Here is a 20,724-nt window from a genome sequence, read left to right as displayed (position 1 = left end):
AAGGGTAGTTAAATCACATATAAAATAACGGATATGACATTATCTACCGAGTAGCAATTTAGCTCATTGCTATATAACGGTATGCTCACTTTAATGTGTATATGACTTGTTAAACCATGTAACTTGATCACGCTGTTGCTGAGCATAATTATGATACCTTATGGCAATGTAGTCGGAACACTACCCTGCTAGTCCCAGCAATGGTTAAAGTGATCACTGCTTCTCATCACGTACTATGTAATAAAAACACGCTCTGTTTATTTAAGGAGCAGTGTGGGAAGCCTCAAGGATTTAGGAAGCTTCAGATTTGTGGTTAACCATACTTAAAACAAAAAAAAGAATGAGAAATTGCTGCATAATCTCTTCTCCAAAAGATTGAGAAATCATATATTATTTATTTATTACTATTTTATAAGTATTTTTTATTTAATTTATTATTTATATATTTTTTTCATGATTGAAATAATTTTTGCAACACATGATTTCCTACCATTTTTGTTATACCAAATCAGATATAAATAAATAATGAACAACCTGATCTACGTTAAATGGAATTAAACACGGAACTTATCTAAATATTTAAATACAAACCAATGCAACAAAGAACTAACTATTTAACAGACAACAACTAGACACTGTGGAGAACAATAAATCAATCATCTAAGACAGCTGTGTAAATTAAAGACGGACCACATCAGAGATAAAAAGCAGCCCCGCAATGCAATCGACCATCTCGACCATCCTGACGAAGCCGTAAGGCGAAACGCGTAGATTGTAGAGAACACTGATCGCCGCCGAGCCCGCAGATCCCCGCCGGACACCGAAATCAGGGAGCCCAGGACCAAGGAGGAGGACGCGGTAAGCGGAAGAAAAGTCTGCCGGCAGACTAAGATATTTTGCATTGCGGAATGACATTTGAGACTTTGACCTGACACTAGCATTATCACGGGACGTCTTCCCGAACTTGGTCTTTAATAGACTACAAATAAAATACATTAACATCAAATCAAAGAAACCAGCAATAATGGTCCCAACTAATTAACAATTGGAAGCTGGAAACATCCTTAATAAGATAGGGGAGAAGAGTAAACCGCTACAAAGTGTGTCAACTCCCTCTAAATCAGAAACAATTACCAAGAATAGATACATGTGTCTAAATGTTTGTGTGTGTATATGTATTGTCTATGTGAGTTAAATAGATGTACCGGTATTTTTACAAATTATTTAAACAAATACTTTCTTGTGATCACAAGCATAAAGTTAAACTGTTTTATCTGAAAAAGTGTTTATAATTTATGATAATAAAAGAAATATATTTACAAATCTGTTTATAACAAAAAAAATGTATTGGATTCATACAAAGAAAAGCGCTGGAAATTTTCTTCTTTTTATAGTGCACAAACTGTTTCGGGGAAGGAGTACCCCTGACAACCCTATATTTCCAATAGCAGCTACTTTGTATCAAACATCTAGGAAGAGTTGAGCGCAGCTTGCCACCATCCAAACTTTTCCATACTTAAAACAAAGGATGTGATATAATGGAATCCATCATTATACCACACCATCTATCATATGTGCACCCGTGATGTGATAAATCACTTATCTAATACTGGGCCTGATTGAGATGTGGACAGAGTGCCATGCTGTGCCGCAAAGTACTGATGTTCGTCACTTTACGCAGGACCCATTCTGTGCAGGATGGCAGCAGACTGTCGTACAGTAGATTGACAGTCTGATGCCATTTGGAGGGCAGGGACGGGGTGGCGACTGACTCCATTTCTCCAAACTGAGGTGTGTAGCCGCCGTTGAGGGATAGGGTCCGGGATGAGGCCAGGATCTCCGGACTGAGATTTAATGGCCTCTTAGTATCTCCTGCGGCTGCTGGCTTGAAGCACCCCCTGGATCACACAGTCGGCCGATGGTATCAGATATGGGCAGGGTTGGACTGGCCCACAGGGGAACAGGGGAAACCACCGGTGAGCCCTACTGCCTGGGGGCCCACACCCTCCTCTAGGGATCAGGTTCCAGACTGTTCTGTTACTAATCTAGTACATTATCATGCATGCACTACAGTATTTACTGTATATATTTATCTAGGGGACCAACACTTGCAAAATGGTTAGGCAAACCAATGTGGTGGCTGGGCACACTCCCTCTAGATTATGGCCACACCCCTTAACATGGGCCCCTACCACTGCATTTGTTAGCAAATGGGCAAAACCAAGGGGGTAATTCAGACCTGATCGCTCGCTAGCGTTTTTTGCAGCGCTGTGATCAGGTCAGAACTGCACATGCATATGCACCGCAATGCGCAGGCACGTTGCACGGGTACAAAGCGGATCGCCACTCAGTGATGGGTTTGTGCGAAGAATCAATTCGCATTAGTGATCGCAACGAGATTGACAGGAAGAAGCCGTTTGTGGGTGTCAACTGACCATTTTCAGGGAGTGTTTGGAAACATGCAGGCGTGTCCATGCGTTTGCTGGGAGGGTTCCTGAGGTCAATTCCGGTCCCGGACAGTCTGAAGTGTTCTCAGCGGCTGAGTAAGTCCTGGGCTGTCCAGAGACTGCACAAGATATGTTCGTACAGCTCTGATACACATGCGTTCACACACTTGCACAGCTAAAATACACTCCTCCTGTAGGCGGCGACTATCTGTTCGCAGCAGTGAAAAAAAACCCTAGCGAGCGATCAGGTCTGAATTAGGCCCCATGTGCACTGCAGGGGGGGCAGATATAAAGTGCAGAGAGAGTTAAATTTGGTGGGGTGTGTTCAAACTGAAATCTAAATTGCAGTGTAAAAATAAAGCAGCCAGTATACTATTTACCCTGCACAGAAACAATATAACCCACCCAAATCTTACTCTCTCTGCAAATGTTGTATCTGCCCCAACTGCAGTGCACATGGTTTTGCCCATTAGCTAACAAATTTTCTGCTGCGATCAGATCTGAATGACCACAACAGTACCGGCAGAATTTTTGCGGTTTAACTGTTAACTGTCAGGACTCTAATTATATATACTCTTCTGTGATACACAATTGCATCAAGCCTTACTTAATAGCAGAATTCTGGAGCTTTGACTGTATAAGAGAATAAATTGCGTGTCTCTATAATAGGAGGACTGTTGCTTACAAATAAAAAGAAGCAGCGGATTCTACCTTTTTTAGGTAGGGGACTGCCGCTATGCCAGGTGAGGACAGTCCGACTCCCATGTCCCGGGTACTGGCACCTGCACAAAAGAGCTGAAAGGTGTTGGGATCCAGCGCATGTGCAAAGAGTGGTGGCTTCAGTGGCATATGCAAACCCACAGCTTTTATGGACTGCATCAGCTGCAGTCCATAGAAGCTGGCTAGGCAGGGAGTGGCTTCCTAAAGGAAGAAAGCTCCCTGCAAATCGCTTCCCGGTCTGGCAATCCCACTGAGCTGAGGTGGCTGATTTACCTGGGGAGGGGGAGGGGGGTACAGTCCTGCAGCCTATAGGTAGATTCCACCACTGAAGATAAGTGGGAACATGGACATACATTACTGTATGGGTGATGTCCCAGGTGCCCCACACCTCTAAGTGAAGTCATCAAAGGATGATTTCATCTGGAGCAGTGATTTCAACACTTGGCCCTCAAGTACCCCCAACAGTTTGTGTTTTCCAGGTAACCTGGCAGCTCCACAGGTGTACGCATAAGGATATATATTTATAAGCATGGATATAGGGTCACCTGTCCCTGATGTCATACAGACATGATTGTGGCTGTGATAGGTGGACTCAGGTGTAAAACATACTTTTGTGAGTTCCACTTAACCAAACAAAGTTCCAAGGATTTGTACCAATACTTTTGTCATTAATATGGTAATGATTATAGGAAAACAGAGCAACCATGGACATGGATGTAATATTAACATGCAGGAAGACATTGATATAATATTTTAGATTTTGAAATTCCATATGGCAAAAGTGAGACACAGACCTACATCTTAGATTGGTAATACACACTAATGCAAATAATTTATTGTGATGAATTATTCTGCAAGCAAGACACAGCGAGCCATCCTGCTTCTATAGCACATTTTAACATTTGTTCTCACACATAGGCCCTCATTCCGAGTCGTTCGCTCGGTAATTTTCTTCGCATCGCAGCATTTTTCTGCTTAGTACGCATGCGCAATGTTCGCACTGCGACTGCGCCAAGTAATTTTGCTATGAAGATAGTTTTTTTACTCACGGCTTTTTCTTCGCTCCGGCGATCGTAGTGTGATTGACAGGAAATGGGTGTTACTGGGCGGAAACACGGCGTTTTATGGGCGTGTGGATAAAAACGCTACCGTTTCCGGAAAAAACGCGGGAGTGGCTGGAGAAACGGAGGAGTGTCTGGGCGAATGCTGGGTGTGTTTATGACGTCAAACCAGGAACGACAAGCAGTGAACTGATCGCAGATGCCGAGTAAGTCTGAAGCTACTCTGAAACTGCTAAGTAGTTTGTATTCGCAATATTGCGAATACATCGTTCGCAATTTTAAGAAGCTAAGATTCACTCCCAGTAGGCGGCGGCTTAGCGTGTGTAACTCTGCTAAAATCGCCTTGCGAGCGAACAACTCGGAATGAGGGCCACATAGGGAGTAATTACAAGCTGATCGCAGCAGGAATTTTGTTAGCAGTTGGGCAAAACCATGGCCCTCATTCCGAGTCGTTCGCTCGCAAGGCGATTTTAGCAGAGTTACACACGCTAAGCCGCCGCCTACTGGGAGTGAATCTTAGCTTCTTAAAATTGCGAACGATGTATTCGCAATATTGCGAATACAAACTACTTAGCAGTTTCAGAGTAGCTTCAGACTTACTCGGCATCTGCGATCAGTTCACTGCTTGTCGTTCCTGGTTTGACGTCATAAACACACCCAGCGTTCACCCAGACACTCCTCCGTTTCTCCAGCCACTCCCGCGTTTTTTCCGGAAACGGTAGCGTTTTTATCCACACGCCCATAAAACGCCGTGTTTCCGCCCAGTAACACCCATTTCCTGTCAATCACACTACAATCGCCGGAGCGAAGAAAAAGCCGTGAGTAAAAAAACTATCTTCATAGCAAAATTACTTGGCGCAGTCGCAGTGCGAACATTGCGCATGCGTACTAAGCAGAAAAACGCTGCGATGCGAAGAAAATTACCGAGCGAACGACTCGGAATGAGGGCCCATGTGTACTGCAGGGGAGGCAGATTTAACATGTGCAGAGAGAGTTAGATTTGGGTGTGGTGTGTTCAATCTGCAATCTAATTTGCAGTGTAAAAATAAAGCAGCCAGTATTTACCCTGCACAGAAATAAAATAACCCACCCAAATCTAACTCTTTCTGCACATGTTATATCTGCCTCCCCTGCAGTGCACATGGTTTTGCCCAACTGCTAACAAAATTCCTGCTGTGATCAACTTGGAATTACCCCCATGTATGTTATCATTCTCTTGTTCACTGTAATTAATTTAAATATATTTTGCTAGAAACAATTGTATTATAATTATTAAAGTTATATTTTACATTTATTTTTTGTCTTTGTAGGACAATCCTGTCCCACTTCTGTTCTGTATGTGGTACCATTTTCATTGATTGCCATAGCAACACACCCCTGTAGTCTTAATGAACTCAGTGCTGTAACTAGACATTTTAGCGTTGTGTGCAAAACCGGCATTGGCGCCCCCCCTTCATTTATGTAAAACAGGGGCCGTGCGCGCCGTAGGTGCATGGCAAAAAATATAGGGGCGTGGTTTCATGTGGAAGGTGTGTGGCCACAAAATAATACCAATTCACATTATTGTGCACAGTAGTCTCCTTTATTGTCTCTGACTATTGCAATCCGAACCTCTGCAAAACATCTCTGTACTAAATGTATGTTCAAAACATTTGTTAGTTATGTGATTTCTGGATTTTTTGTAATTTAAATTACCTGTGTTTCAAATTTTGGTTAGTGCTGCAAATTTAATGAAGGCAGACTGGGCTGGTGTTTGCTTAGTCAAACACTGTGTAATTTAACCCCTTTGATTAGTGGGACATTTGGCTCAGCTGTAGTTATGTCGATATACCACAGTATATCTGTAGATTCAACCATGCACAGCTGTGCATGTCAGCTCTGCGTTCCAATACTCAAAGCGTTCCTATCGCTAAGCGTTTTGAAAAGTAACAGTTAAAAAAACAGTTTAACAAACATTGAACACCATCAAGAAAGATTTCAGGAACATTATGTGGACTCACCAAACCTCTGCATTGAAATCACCAGGACTACGCCCACTAATCCTCTGGCAGAGAACATCAGCAGTACCTTACAGGCTTACCCCTCAAGGTGAGCAGGGAGCACTGGTGGGGAGAGCACCAAAGCCAGGCTCAGCAGGGTTATTTTTCTTCAGATTGTAGTCTGCTCCCCACATTCTCATACCCCCCCCCCCTGTACTGCTCCAATTAGACTAGGATAATTTCCCTCCTTTCGTTGTTTACCTGCAAAGGTGATATTCCTGTGAGGTGTACCTCCACTGATTGCACACCCTGCCAGCAGCATCTAACACAGTGCATCCCAAATGGGGGCCTCTGGTGGTTCCTCTGCGGGCAGGATGTGCCTCACGTGGATTGTTCATACAGGTTATATCTAGTGATGAGCGGGTTCGGTTCCTCGGAAACCGAACCCCCCGAACTTCACCCAAATTTACACGGGTCCGAGGCATACTCGGATTCTCCCGTATGGCTCGGTTAACCCGAGCGCGCCCGAACGTCATCATCCCGCTGTCGGATTCTCGCGAGATACGGATTCTATATAAGCAGGAGCGCGTCGCCGCCATTTTCACTCGTGCATTGGAAATGTTAGGGAGAGGACGTGGCTGGCGTCCTCTCCGTTTATTAATAATATTTGTGATTATTGCTTAATTGTGGGGACTGGGGAGCAGCTGTATTATATAGGAGGAGTACAGTGCAGAGTTTTGCTGACAGTGACCACCAGTATACGTTGTCTGCCTGAAAAACACTCCATATCTGTGCTCAGTGTGTTGCATATATCTGTGCTCACACTGCTTAATTGTGGGGACTGGGGAGCAGCTGTATTATATAGGAGGAGTACAGTGCAGAGTTTTGCTGATAGTGACCACCAGTATACGTTGTCTGCCTGAAAAACACTCCATATCTGTGCTCAGTGTGCTGCATATATCTGTGCTCACACTGCTTTATTGTGGGCACTGGGGACCACCAGTATATTATATAGGAGGAGTACAGTGCAGAGTTTTGCTGACCAGTGACCACCAGTATACGTTGTCTGCCTGAAAAACACTCCATATCTGTGCTCAGTGTGCTGCATATATCTGTGCTCACACTGCTTAATTGTGGGGACTGGGGAGCAGCTGTATTATATAGGAGGAACCAAACAAACAAAAATAATAACAGCGCTGATCTAAAACATATGTGTACTTTTTATTAGACACAATTTAAAAGCAGTTTGTACATATAAATACCTAATTCCTAAGTACCGATTAATCCTGCAAGCATGACATAATAAACATAATTAATACAGTGCAGTCAGGAAAAGCCTTGATAATAATTTTAACTGTGAATTAATTAATTAAATCTCATGAATATAATCACTCTAGCATGACAGTCTCTTCCAGCAGTGGTTAGGTGATTTAGTAGAAGCCAGTCAATTAATAGCAGCAATTAGTGGTATTAACAGTTTCCACTGAGACAGGTTTATCAGTAGATTTTGCAGTTCAAAGCAAGTAATGATGGATTAGTGCATATTTTAAATTGAACTGTCAGAGATCAATGAAAGAGTCCGTGTAGCTAGTACATACAACCTGCTTTAGGGGTTAAGATTTAACCTTTGTGGTCCGATGCTTGGTATCTCCCGACTCCTGGTGCATTAAATGGCCGTTTTCATGGGTCTTATCCGGAGTGTCCAAACAAGGGTCCGATTCAGAGCAGGTTAAGAAGGAAGCCGCTGAATAAGTGACAGGCGGAGAAACGCGTAAGAGCTATTCACCCTGCCCGGTACCGGTTGCTTAAGCCGGACCACAAAGGTTAAATCTTAACCCCTAAAGCAGGTTGTATGTACTAGCTACACGGACTCTTTCATTGATCTCTGACAGTTCAATTTAAAATATGCACTAATCCATCATTACTTGCTTTGAACTGCAAAATCTACTGATAAACCTGTCTCAGTGGAAACTGTTAATACCACTAATTGCTGCTATTAATTGACTGGCTTCTACTAAATCACCTAACCACTGCTGGAAGAGACTGTCATGCTAGAGTGATTATATTCATGAGATTTAATTAATTAATTCACAGTTAAAATTATTATCAAGGCTTTTCCTGACTGCACTGTATTAATTATGTTTATTATGTCATGCTTGCAGGATTAATCGGTACTTAGGAATTAGGTATTTATATGTACAAACTGCTTTTAAATTGTGTCTAATAAAAAGTACACATATGTTTTAGATCAGCGCTGTTATTATTTTTGTTTGTTTGGTTGTTTCAGTTAGAGGGTAGAGTACTCTCCCTCTTTTTAACAGCTGCGATCTAAACAAGAGTGTTCTTCTATATTAATTTTATGCACACACGATCTATATAGCAATTAGCGCCAAGTTGGTGTTTGTTTGTGGTTTATATAGGAGGAGTACAGTGCAGAGTTTTGCTGACAGTGACCACCAGTATACGTTGACTTCCTGAAAAACACTCCATATCTGTGCTCAGTGTGCTGCATATATCTGTGCTCACACTGCTTAATTGTGGGGACTGGGGAGCAGCTGTATTATATAGGAGGAGTACAGTGCAGAGTTTTGCTGACAGTGACCACCAGTATATATAGCAGTACGGTACGGAAGGCCACTGCTCAACCTACCTCTGTGTCATCAAGTATACTATCCATCCATACCTGTGGTGCATTTCAGTTGTGCGCAGTATATATAGTAGTAGGCCATTGCTATTGATACTGGCATATAATTCCACACATTAAAAAATGGAGAACAAAAATGTGGAGGTTAAAATAGAGAAAGATCAAGATCCACTTCCACCTCGTGCTGAAGCTGCTGCCACTAGTCATGGCCGAGGCGATGAAATGCCATCAACGTCGGCTGCCAAGGCCGATGCCCAATGTCATAGTAGAGAGCATGTAAAATCCAAAAAACAAAAGTTCAGTAAAATGACCCAAAAATCAAAATTGAAAGCGTCTGATGAGAAGCGTAAACTTGCCAATATGCCATTTACAACACGGAGTGGCAAGGAACGGCTGAGGCCCTGGCCTATGTTCATGGCTAGGGCTTCAGATTCACATGAGGATGGAAGCACTCATCCTCTCGCTAGAAAACTGCAGTGCCACTCCTAGATGGGCCAGGTGTTTGTGTCGGCCACTTGGGTGGCTTAGCTTACTCACACAGCGACCTTGGTGCACCTCTTTTTTTCTTTGCATCATGTGCTGTTTGGGGACAATTTTTTTGAAGTGCCATCCTGTCTGACACTGCAGTGCCACTCCTAGATGGGCCAGGTGTTTGTGTCGGCCACTTGTGTCGCTTAGCTTAGTCACACAGCGACCTTGGTGCGCCTCTTTTTTTCTTTGCATCATGTGCTGTTTGGGGACAATTTTTTTGAAGTGCCATCCTGTCTGACACTGCAGTGCCACTCCTAGATGGGCCAGGTGTTTGTGTCGGCCACTTGTGTCGCTTAGCTTAGTCACAGAGCGACCTTGGTGCGTCTCTTTTTTTCTTTGCATCATGTGCTGTTTGGGGACAATTTTTTTGAAGTGCCATCCTGCCTGACACTGCAGTGCCACTCCTAGATGGGCCAGGTGTTTGTGTCGGCCACTTGTGTCGCTTAGCTTAGTCACACAGCGACCTTGGTGCGCTTCTTTTTTTCTTTGCATCATGTTCTGTTTGGGGACAATTTTTTTGAAGTGCCATCCTGTCTGACACTGCAGTGCCACTCCTAGATGGGCCAGGTGTTTGTGTCGGCCACTTGTGTCGCTTAGCTTAGTCACACAGCGACCTTGGTGCGCCTCTTTTTTTCTTTGCATCATGTGCTGTTTGGGGACAATTTTTTTGATGTGCCATCCTGCCTGACACTGCAGTGCCACTCCTAGATGGGCCAGGTGTTTGTGTCGGCCACTTGTGTCGCTTAGCTTAGTCACACAGCGACCTTGGTGCGCCTCTTTTTTCTTTGCATCATGTGCTGTTTGGGGACAATTTTTTTGAAGTGCCATCCTGCCTGACACTGCAGTGCCACTCCTAGATGGGCCAGGTGTTTGTGTAGGCCACTTGTGTCGCTTAGCTTAGCCATCCAGCGACCTCGGTGCAAAATTTAGGACTAAAAATAATATTGTGAGGTGTGAGGTGTTCAGAATAGACTGAAAATGAGTGGAAATTATGGTTATTGAGGTTAATAATACTATGGGATCAAAATGACCCCCAAATTCTATGATTTAAGCTGTTTTTGAGGGTTTTTTGTAAAAAAACACCCAAATCCAAAACACACCCAAATCCGACAAAATATTTTCAGGGAGGTTTTGCCAAAATGCGTCCGAATCCAAAACACGGCCGCGGAACCGAATCCAAAACCAAAACACAAAACCCGAAAAATTTCCGGTGCACATCACTAGTTATATCATACGACTACACAAGTGCCCGTTCTCCCATGTATACATTGGGTCCTTTAATGGCTTACCTCCCAATGTAAAGGGGGGGTACTCACGGAGCGATCGCTGCTTAAAATCTAAGCAATCTGACTAGATTGCTTAGATTTTAAGCAACAATCACTACGTGTGTATCCCTCAAAGTGATAGCGATGCGCAGCCCCGCGCATCGCTATCCCTGGTGCTAGATTGGCCTGCATGCAGGCCAATCTAGCAGGTCGCTCACTTCACCCGTTGGGTGAAATGAGCAGCCCCACCGTCTCCCCCTGCACGCTCAGCACACATCGCTCCCCAGATCTGCCAGTGAGTACTGGCCTTAACTCCCATAGTGCGCCCAATATGGCTGCCTCATCTGGTACGCTTGTGGATGGGATGAAAATACATGGACCTGATAGCTTTGTTTGTACCCTACTCTGAATGTTAGAATGCTGCAATCACCCCCATTTTGTGTCACCTCTTCTAGGGATGGATTATTCCACCCAGGGTTATCCTACGCTGTGCGCCAAAGATGGCTGCCGCACCTGGTACCCTGTGAGGGTGGAATACACAGCCCATGGAAGTTATTACCCAAAATGCCTACACCAACCCTGCATTATGATTACTCTATGCATTTTAGGTTTTCATTTTTATGCCTGTATGGCCTGTGTATTGCTGTATTAATCTTCTGTATTATGCTTGTTTTGATGTAAAGCGCCTTGAGTCCTGTTTGGAGAAAGAGCGCTATAAAAATATAATTATTATTATTATTATTTTTATTCAAATTACACTGCACAGTAGCGCCACTACACCAGGTAGAGCTCTTTTTACACGTTACGGCAGGTAGAGTCCCCCTTTTTACACATTACGGCAGACAGAGTTCTCCTTTTTACACATTAAAATATGCATATGCATAGTGTGCCACCTAGTTACGGGGCTGGGTAAATAGATAGATAGATAGATAGATAGATATAGGGAGGGGGACTTGAGAGCCACAGCAGCGCACTGTAATTGGTGGCAGCGCAGCTGTCCCTCTCCTTCCACATTGGCTGGCTGCCGCTGCTGTGAATGCTGGGATGAGGGAAGTGCATCCCAGCATTAACAGTGGCGGCGGCCAACCTATGTGGAAGAAGATGGACAGCTGCAGCGGCGCCACCACCAATTACAGTGCGCTGCTGGGGCTCCCGAGTCCCCCTCCCTCCTCTTTCTCCCCTGCCCCCAGAGCTGCTCCTCTCCTCGCTCTGGCACACACAGGCAGCTTGTAATGAGTTAGTTTGACTCATTACAATGCCGCTGACTAAAGTCCCTTTGGAACGGGGATGCGGCCAGTTGCACCCTCAGGGGCTGACTGCGCTGTGTGCCAGGCACACCTGGCACACACGTAGTTACGGCCCTGAATAAACTAACAGAGATCAAACATACAGGGTAATTACCGATATCAGACTGGTGCAGAGGGGATGCAATCAATTTGCTGTCTGTCAGGATCCCGGTGGTCAGGATACCAATGCCGGAATCTCGACACCCGACAATGCCGGCAGCCGGAATCCCAGTGCACAGGGGTTATTCCCACTCCTGGGTGTCCACGACACCCACAGAGTAGGAATAGAACCTGTGTCGAGCGTAGTGATCCACCGAGCATGCAGTATGGCGAGCGCAGCGAGCCCGCGAGGGGACTATTAACGCTCGCCCCAGTTTTATTTTTAAAATAAACATGTATTACAGAAAACAAATACACTTTTGCCTGCTGATATCAGCCCGTAAGTCCGCAAGCAGCTCTGACTGCCTATGCCAGAGGTTAGACCACCACCTCCTCCAGTAAAACACAGTCAAAAAACAGGTGAGCCACCACATATGCCACCAGATTTACTTTATTTGTGACAATGGGCACGTTCCATGACCTGTGTGAGAATGCGGTGCTGCTGCTTGGTGAAGCTGGCAGCTCTCATGATGGCAATAGCGCATTTCTGTTAATCTATTGTATTTAATAAAACTTATGTATTCTTAATGACTTTCTTGACATTCTTATTAAAATGGCTTACAGGATTGCGTTAGCAGCTCCACAGGTGCAGTGCAGTCCAAACTTCCAATAGGGGTGCCACACCAACTGCCAGTGAGTCCCGGCCGGTGATGTTTGGCAGCATTTGGGGTGGCACTTGGTGTGGTTGTGGACTGTGCTGCAGCCCCACCTCTGGACCTACCACTTACATAATGTATATATTGTAATGGGACGCAGTTAATTTCCCAAATGGTGGGATCCCGGCGGTCGAAATACCGATGCTGGAATCCCGACCGAAGCCTGGTATTCCCACTGGGGTGGTGGGTCCACGCCACCACCCTAGGAGGAATATAATAGTGGATAATAATAGTAGGAAACTGGCTAGAAGTGTTGTGAGCACAGCGAGCCTGTAAGAGGACTCGCTGCCTCAATGTCGGGATCCCAGCTGTCAGATTCCAGCATCTGATTTAGTGTCCTGACCACCAGGAATTCATGCCGAAACCATTTGACATCCATTATTATGTTGAGTTATGTATTTCCTATTCAATATCCTCCTGTAATAACTTTATTAACTCATAGACAATTACAAGAAAGTCGTAGACCCCTACAGATGTGTCTACTCACAGCTAGCCTTCCTGCACGTTAAACAGCCCTTCTAGTTATGCCATGCCGTAGCGTGACTTCGTAGTGCTGAGCATCTTTTTGTGGAACTTCTTCCATCAAAATGCATCTTACTCACAAAACATGAATAGGACGCACAAGCAGCGTTTGCTGATTAAGAGGATATGTGGCATACCTACTGTATATTCTGTGTGTGACCGTGGCTGTATCTGCACTGGAAATGTTACATGTTTCCTAGACAACACTGTAACGTACCATTATAACAAGCAGAGATGTTTTATATAGTATTCCTGTTCACCTTTGGACAACCTATATCCTTATCTTGTACATTGGACTGACAGCAATGCAAGTTATAGCTTTGCACAGTGCACACCCAGCCAGTGTTCAGGACAACCATTCATGAATCCTAGTCTCAGTTTACAAGGACGCTGGTGCAGTGTGTAGCATACTTCCTGCCTTCATAATGGAGCTGGGAGTCTCATCCACGCTTCTCCTGGCTGTCTGTATCAGTCTCATCCTGTATTACTTCACCGGGAGAAGGAAACTGAGGGCAAAGAACATGCCACCAGGACCAACCCCACTGCCTTTGTTAGGTAATATTATGGAAATGAGCACTACCGAAATGCCCCAGTCTTTGGTGAAGGTGAGTACTGAACTTATTTACACATACCAGAGCCAGCAATATATTACAGGGAAACTAAACACCTGGTTTTATGTTTCCATTCTAGGTAACTGACTGTTAAAATATGTGTTGCTATGTGTCACAGGGCGTTCTTCCCATGCAACATAGGCATGGCCATCAGTGTGGTAACCATGGCAATGGTTCTGTATGCCATTGATGGTAACAGAATATGTGATGTAAAACCATTGATGGATTTAAACTGGTGGTTTTTTACATATACATCCCGGCACACTCTTTATGCCGGGAAAGGGGACGGGGGGGGGGTGCAGGGCTTGGCTGCTGACTGACCGTTGAGCTCAGCCTGTCAAGTTAAAGAGACAGGACAGCCTATCCCGACACAGTTAACACACTGTTTGTACTGTATGTGTGTGTAAGCTGGGGGCTGCTAGAGGACAGCCTAGCAGCCTTGCGCAGCAGCCGCAGTACGCTGTCTGCAAGTTTAAAAAAACAAAACACACATTTGATGCACAGTTTCCATTGATGGTGGGAAACTATCTGTATCTCCACCATCGATGGTAAAATATTAATTAGTGACTGGTGACCATCGATTGTTGCTAATCATTGATGGTCATCCCTAGTGCATCTATTTTACTGGAGAGGACAGGGATTGGGGGAGGCTCTTTTCTGTTAGTGGCCACAAACCAATTCTCACATTAATTAAATGTAACAAAACTAAGGATTATGATGTTCCGCTGCATGTGGTACAACTAAATCATGACCCCTTTAATCTTTTATATTAGCGTGGTATGCAGAACAAACAATTTACACAGTAATGTCTTTTTCATTGTCATCATTATGAAAACTTCCAACAGTTTTCATAACTTTGGTTTGTATATAATGTAACAATTTTAACTCCTTCTTTAAATTTCACATCCTAACATTGAACATCTCAAAACTGTGCCCATTGATAAAACATAGAACCCGACTCATACCATTAGCTCAGTAAGACCTTGCAATTCCACATCCTATTTACAGCTTGAATCCTGCGGGCTGGAGGCTGGGAGACACTATGGGGTCTATTGATGAAGCGGTGAAAAGTGTGGAGAAGTGAGCCAGTGGAGAAGTTGCCCATGGCGACCAATCAGCATTGAAGTAACATTTATCATTTGCAGACTATAAAATGATACAGAGCAGCTGATTGGTAACCGTGGGCAACTTCTCCACTGGCTCACTTCTCCACTCTTTTCGCTGCTTCATGAATAGACCTCTAAAGGGGTCTATTTACTAAGCCTTGGATGGAGATAAAGTCGCTGGAGATAAAGTATCAGCCAATCGGCTCCTAACTGTCATTTTTCAAACACAGCCTGTGGCATAGCAGTTAGGTGCCGATTGGCTGGTACTTTATCTCCAGCGACTTTATCTCCTACCAAAACTTAGTAAATAGAACCCTAAGTCACACGACTGCTCTAGCTACAGCACAGCAGTGACCCGCTGGGAATGGATGCTGCGCGCATGCAGCGTCTCCTCAGTGTCTGGAGGAGCGTGGGGGCAGCTCGTACACTGACAGAATGATGGGCTACCCCCAGCGTAATGAAAAAAGGAAATGAAAATTACTCATATTGGGGGAGTGGTCTTGCTGGTAGGATGCCACACCCCCTTGCGGCGAGACCGCGGCCCTGTTAGTGCAGGATCCCAATTTAACATTCTGAAAAGTTGGGAGGTATGACATTACTGAATAAACGGCTGCACTGTAAGTACTTGGCAGCCTTGTTATTTGGGAGATCAGCTGGTGTTTACAATTACTCTGCCATACCACAGCCAACAGAACACCAATATGTCAACATAGACCATGCACGCGCAGTAGCATGACCAGTGGCGCAGAGAGAGGGGGGGAATACCTTTTACCCGCTGCCCCTCCACCCCCACCCTTTCCCCCGATGCAGAGAGCCGACAGGAAGAGGGAGAACGGACTGCCACAGCAGCAGCCTCTCTCCCCAGCCCAGAATATGCTGCTTAGTGCTGTGTGGTGAGCTGTGGAGATAGGCAGCTGCAGCGGCAGCCTGCCCCCCCTCTCTCTCTCTCTCTCTCTCTCTCTCTCTCCTTGCGTGGGTCTAGGATACTTTTGTTATACAGTATTTAGTAAGCATTAACTATATCAACTGAATATAGGGCAGAATTTTTTTTTCAAGGGCTTTGCAGCAATTGCAACCCAAAGGGCATGCCCCTCACTCAAGGTTTTTTCCATAGGATAAAAAAACATGAATTTGATGCATTATTCAGAATCAGAATCAGAATCAGGTTTATTGGCCAGGTATACTTGCGTATACTAGGAATTTGTCTTCAGTTTGCTTTACAACAGCCAAGTAGGTAACAGATAAGCAGGTGGGAGGGTAAGCAAAGTCACACAGATAGGTATACGGTAGGAACACAAGTGAGTTACATGTACGTCTAGTCAGTCAATGTTCAGGAGTTCAGCAGGGGGACCGCTTGGGGAAAGAAACTTTTGAGGCTTCTGGTGGACCTGGCGGGGACGGCCCTGTAACGCTTGCCTGAAGGAAGCAAGTTAAACATGCTGTAGCCGGGGTGTAGCTGGTCTTTTACTATCTTCATTGCCCGCTTTTTAGCTCTGGACAAGTACAGGTCCTGGACTGAGGGAAGGTCGGCCCCGATGATCTTCTCTGCAGTTCTGACCACCTTTTGGAGCCTGCATCTGTCCCTCGCGCTGGCGGAGCTGTACCATACGAGTATCGAGGAGCACAGTACCGACTCCACAATCGCGGAGTAGAAGAGGAGCGGAAGCTTCTGTGGGATGTTGAACTTCCTTAGTTGCCTGAGAAAGAACAACCTCTGCTGCGCTTTCCCAACAGTGGTGTCAGCGTTGGACCCCCATTTAAGGTCCTGGGAGATTGTGGTCCCTAGAAACTTGAAGGAGTCCACTAGCGATACCACACTGTCAGCAATCGTTAGCGGAGGTGCACTAGATGACTTCTTCCTGAAGTCCACTATCATCTCGACAGTTTTGAGGGGGTTGAGCTCGAGGTTGTTGTGGATGCACCACAGGGCCAGCCGGTCTACTTCCCATCTATAGGCCGATTCGTCCCCATCCTTAATGAGGCCGATGACGGTGGTGTCATCAGCGAATTTGATGATCCTTACTGATTGCGCCTCTGAGGTACAGTCATTTGTGTACAGGGAGAAGAGCAGGGGTGAGAGGACACAGCCCTGAGGGGCCCCTATACTAATGGACCGCGCTTGAGAGGTGAATTCCCCCGCTTTCACCACCTGTGTCCTATCTGTCAGGAAGTCTATTATCCAGGAACAGGTAGCTTCTGGGACCCCTAGGCGAAGTAATTTGAGGTGGAGGATGCTGGGGACGATTGTATTGAAGGCCGAGCTGAAATCGACAAACAGGACCCTCGCGTAGGTACCGGGAATGTCTAGGTGCTGTAGAATGTAGTGCAGGCCCAGGTTGACTGCATCCTCGACACACCGATACCAGCGATAGGCGAACTGCAGGGGGTCCAGTTGGGGGCCAGTCACAGTTTTCAGGTGATTCAAAACCAGACGCTCAAACGTTTTCATGACCACAGACGTCAGTGCTATCGGCCTGTAGTCGTTCAGGTTCGTGATAGTGGGTTTCTTGGGGACCGGGACTATGGTAGACCTTTTGAGGCAGGAAGGGACTTTCTGTAGCTCCAGCGATTTATTGAAGATCTTGGTGAATATGGGGGCGAGCTGACCCGCACATGCTCTTAGGGCAGATGGTGACACTCCGTCAGGACCCGGAGCTTTCCTGGTTTTGGCCCTTTTGAACAATGCCTCCACCTCTTCTTGGGTGACTTGCAGTGCCTGGGGTTGGCCGTCGGTGTTCGGGGCATCATAGAGGTGATTGTTTGGGTTGCAGGGGACTTCTTTTGTGAACCTGCAATAAAAGTGGTTCAGTTCATCTGCAAGGTCTTGGTGCATGGCGGTGGACTTTGATGTTTTCCTATAGTTGGTTATGAATTGCATTCCTTTCCATACAGATACGGGGTCATTGGTGGAGAGATCTTTTGTCAGCTTGTCCGAGAACCGCTTTTTGCTAGCCTGATTCCTTTAGTCAGAGAGTTCCTAGTACAGTTCCTAAACAACCTGACCACTTATCTAAATTCTGCGACCTTATTGTACATCTACATCACACACCGTATCAAAAGACACCTCAACCATCAAAACCAGTGATGTCATTCCTCTCACACAAAAAAAAAAGATAGCGTAGCCAATGATATATATAGATTTCAGAGCCTACAGATGCTGACCGTGGGCATCTCAGTTCTTGCATGGATGTTCACCAAGGAAAGACTTTGTTGTAGCATTTGCCTAAAGTGGTAAACGGGCAGCCACCAGTAGACACAGTCTTGAGTGCATCACTGTGCACCTCTGAATCAGCCACAGTGTGTCTTACTTTTAAATACATTGCAGGATTAGATTTTGGGGTTACACATGCTGAGAAGTGGTGGCTTGAAAAATCTGTCATTAGTAAATTTACCCCTAAGTATCTTAAAATGGCCAACTGATAATATATGTTATTTATCTCCAGCTGAGTGGAATCTATGGACCAGTCTTCACCATATATGTTGCCAAGAACCCATTAGTGGTTTTAACTGGCTATGACTGTGTAAAAGAAGCTTTGGTGGATCACTCAGACTCATTCAGTGCAAGAGGATCTAATGACTTATCTTATATGATTTTTAAGAATTACGGTGAGTTTCCTTTGATAGAATGCAGTATGAAACATGTTTTATTGGGGCATGGGTCGTTGGATAGACACAACATAGGTCAACAGTCATTAGGTTGACCATGGAAGATTGACATGCATTAGGTCGACAGGGATAATAGGTCGACATGGTCATTAGGTCGACATGTACTAGGTTGACAGGTCAAAAGGTTGACGTGGGTTTTTTGACAGTTTTTGGTGTTGTTTTCTTCGTAAAGTGACAGGGAACCCTAATTAGTGCACCGTGTACCCTCGCATGGTGAGCGAGCTTCGGGCAAGGTACCTTGCTCCGCTACCGCTACGCTCGGCACAGGTTACCGTTCCAACCGTAGTGCACGTGGATCGTTTAGTATGAAAAAAATCCAAAAAAGAAAAAAAAAGTGAAAAATTAATGTCGACATTTTGACCTGTCGACCTAATGACCATGTCGACCTAATGCATGTGATCCGTGGTCGACCTAATGACTGTCGACCTAAGCTGTGTCGACCTAACAACCGTATCCCATTTTATTGTAGTGCAGGCATGAAATACAATAATATACTCTCATGACTCAACAAGCAGAACATATAGCAATATCTGAACAGGGCTTTATTAAGCAGGGGCAACAGGGGTAGTCACCTGGGGGCCACACACATTTGGCCCCTATACAGTTGCAACCATTTCCCCATGGTGCCTCTTTAAGTGTCTCAATAGCATCTCCCCCTTGGTCCTATACTCAGTTCTGGAGCAGCTGCGGCAGCCCTCAGTAGAAGCCCCCCCTGTCCCCCAGTGCTATTGGGTTCTAGGACTGCTCCTGGAATTGTTTTCAGACATGATGTAATTATGTTGCAATTCTTCCGGTGCATTCCAGTGGAGACTGGAGGCGGCTTGACGAGCCGCCCAGTCAGAAGAATGAGGAACACAGCATGACTTAAGTCAGATTAGGCAAGCACCTGAACAGGGGGACCACTCTATAACATGACATGGCATGTCAATGGCAGGAGGGAATGGGTCAATGTGATTAAAAACATAGGGGGGAGTCAATTGTATTGGTGGGTGTCCCACAAGATAGTAGCTTTAGTTCTCCCACAAAACTTAATACACTCTGGCTGCGAAAGACTACAAAGTATTTTTTTTTTTGTGCAAAAAAACCATGGGGCCGCTATAGTGACAGAAACAACTGTGTAACAGCAAAGTCTCATACATTAAACAGAATCTTGGTTTACTGCAGATTTGGGATTTCATGCACAGATCACAACCATGCTTATATAACAGTAAAATTAAACATGCCTTCCTGCAATACCAGAAACCAAAAAAATCAGGACATACAGTATCCTAAAGGCCTTCTCCAAAAAACAGAAAAGTACATTTTGTGCTATTACTGTACATGTGCCATTGAAACTGCATAAAACAGTGGGTCATACCCCCCAAATGTACCCGAATCAGGACAAACTCCTGGCAATCAGAAGAGTGGGATAGTAACTTGATATGCCTAAATTACGAAGGTTGGGAAGTATGAAGTAAATATTTCATCGTATAATACTGATATCCCCAGTTTTCATTCTTAGGGCGGGACAGTGGCCACATTCCGCCACTTTCTTTTTTCTTTTCTTTTTTTTAGGACATTCCTACACTTTACACATTGATTTTCATTGCATATTTACTAACATATGTTATTAGTAACGCAATGCAGTTAGAGCTGCCCCCTGCGTTATCTGCACCGCTGCGTGAGAGGATGTGCGGGGGTCTCCGTCACCACCCAGTCCCTAGGAGGTGACATCTGGAGTCAGTCCTGGCCTCCTCCTCCTCCCCCCTGCAGCCGGAAAGGCACACGGCTGTGTTGCTGGGGGAGGCGGTTGGGATCCGGGACCAAAACTGGAGGCTGCCTGCACACAGGTGTGGGGGGGTGGGCGTGAGTGGTACTTGGTGGCGGACGCGGTGGGATGCGGTAAGAAACCCATAGACTTCTATAGGGTATCACCTAAAAAGCTGGCGATACTCTCCACATCGATAAGTGGCCGGACAGAGATTAGTACATTTGAAAATACGTTAAAAAAACAGAAAACGGGGATATTACTGCATTTTTCCTTCAGAACATCCTGGCCTTATTAACCTGTTCATTCTGTAAATGGGGTTGA

General features: G+C 45.2%; 1 protein-coding gene across 1 annotated transcript in view; it reads left to right on the top strand.

Moving 5' to 3' along the window:
• The first annotated feature begins 13,688 nt into the window (after positions 1-13,688).
• LOC134949287 (cytochrome P450 2C8-like) overlaps positions 13,689-20,724 on the top strand; it is an 88,071-nt gene continuing 81,035 nt past the window's right edge. The window contains exons 1-2 of the mRNA XM_063937786.1: positions 13,689-13,875; positions 18,431-18,593. Of these exons, the coding sequence (XP_063793856.1) occupies positions 13,696-13,875; positions 18,431-18,593 (343 nt within the window). The 5' untranslated portion in view covers positions 13,689-13,695. The remainder of the gene's footprint in view (positions 13,876-18,430; positions 18,594-20,724) is intronic.

Source organism: Pseudophryne corroboree, chromosome 8 (assembly GCF_028390025.1).
Source record: "Pseudophryne corroboree isolate aPseCor3 chromosome 8, aPseCor3.hap2, whole genome shotgun sequence".
NCBI lineage: Eukaryota > Metazoa > Chordata > Amphibia > Anura > Myobatrachidae > Pseudophryne > Pseudophryne corroboree.
This window is presented reverse-complemented; position numbering and strand designations above follow the sequence as displayed.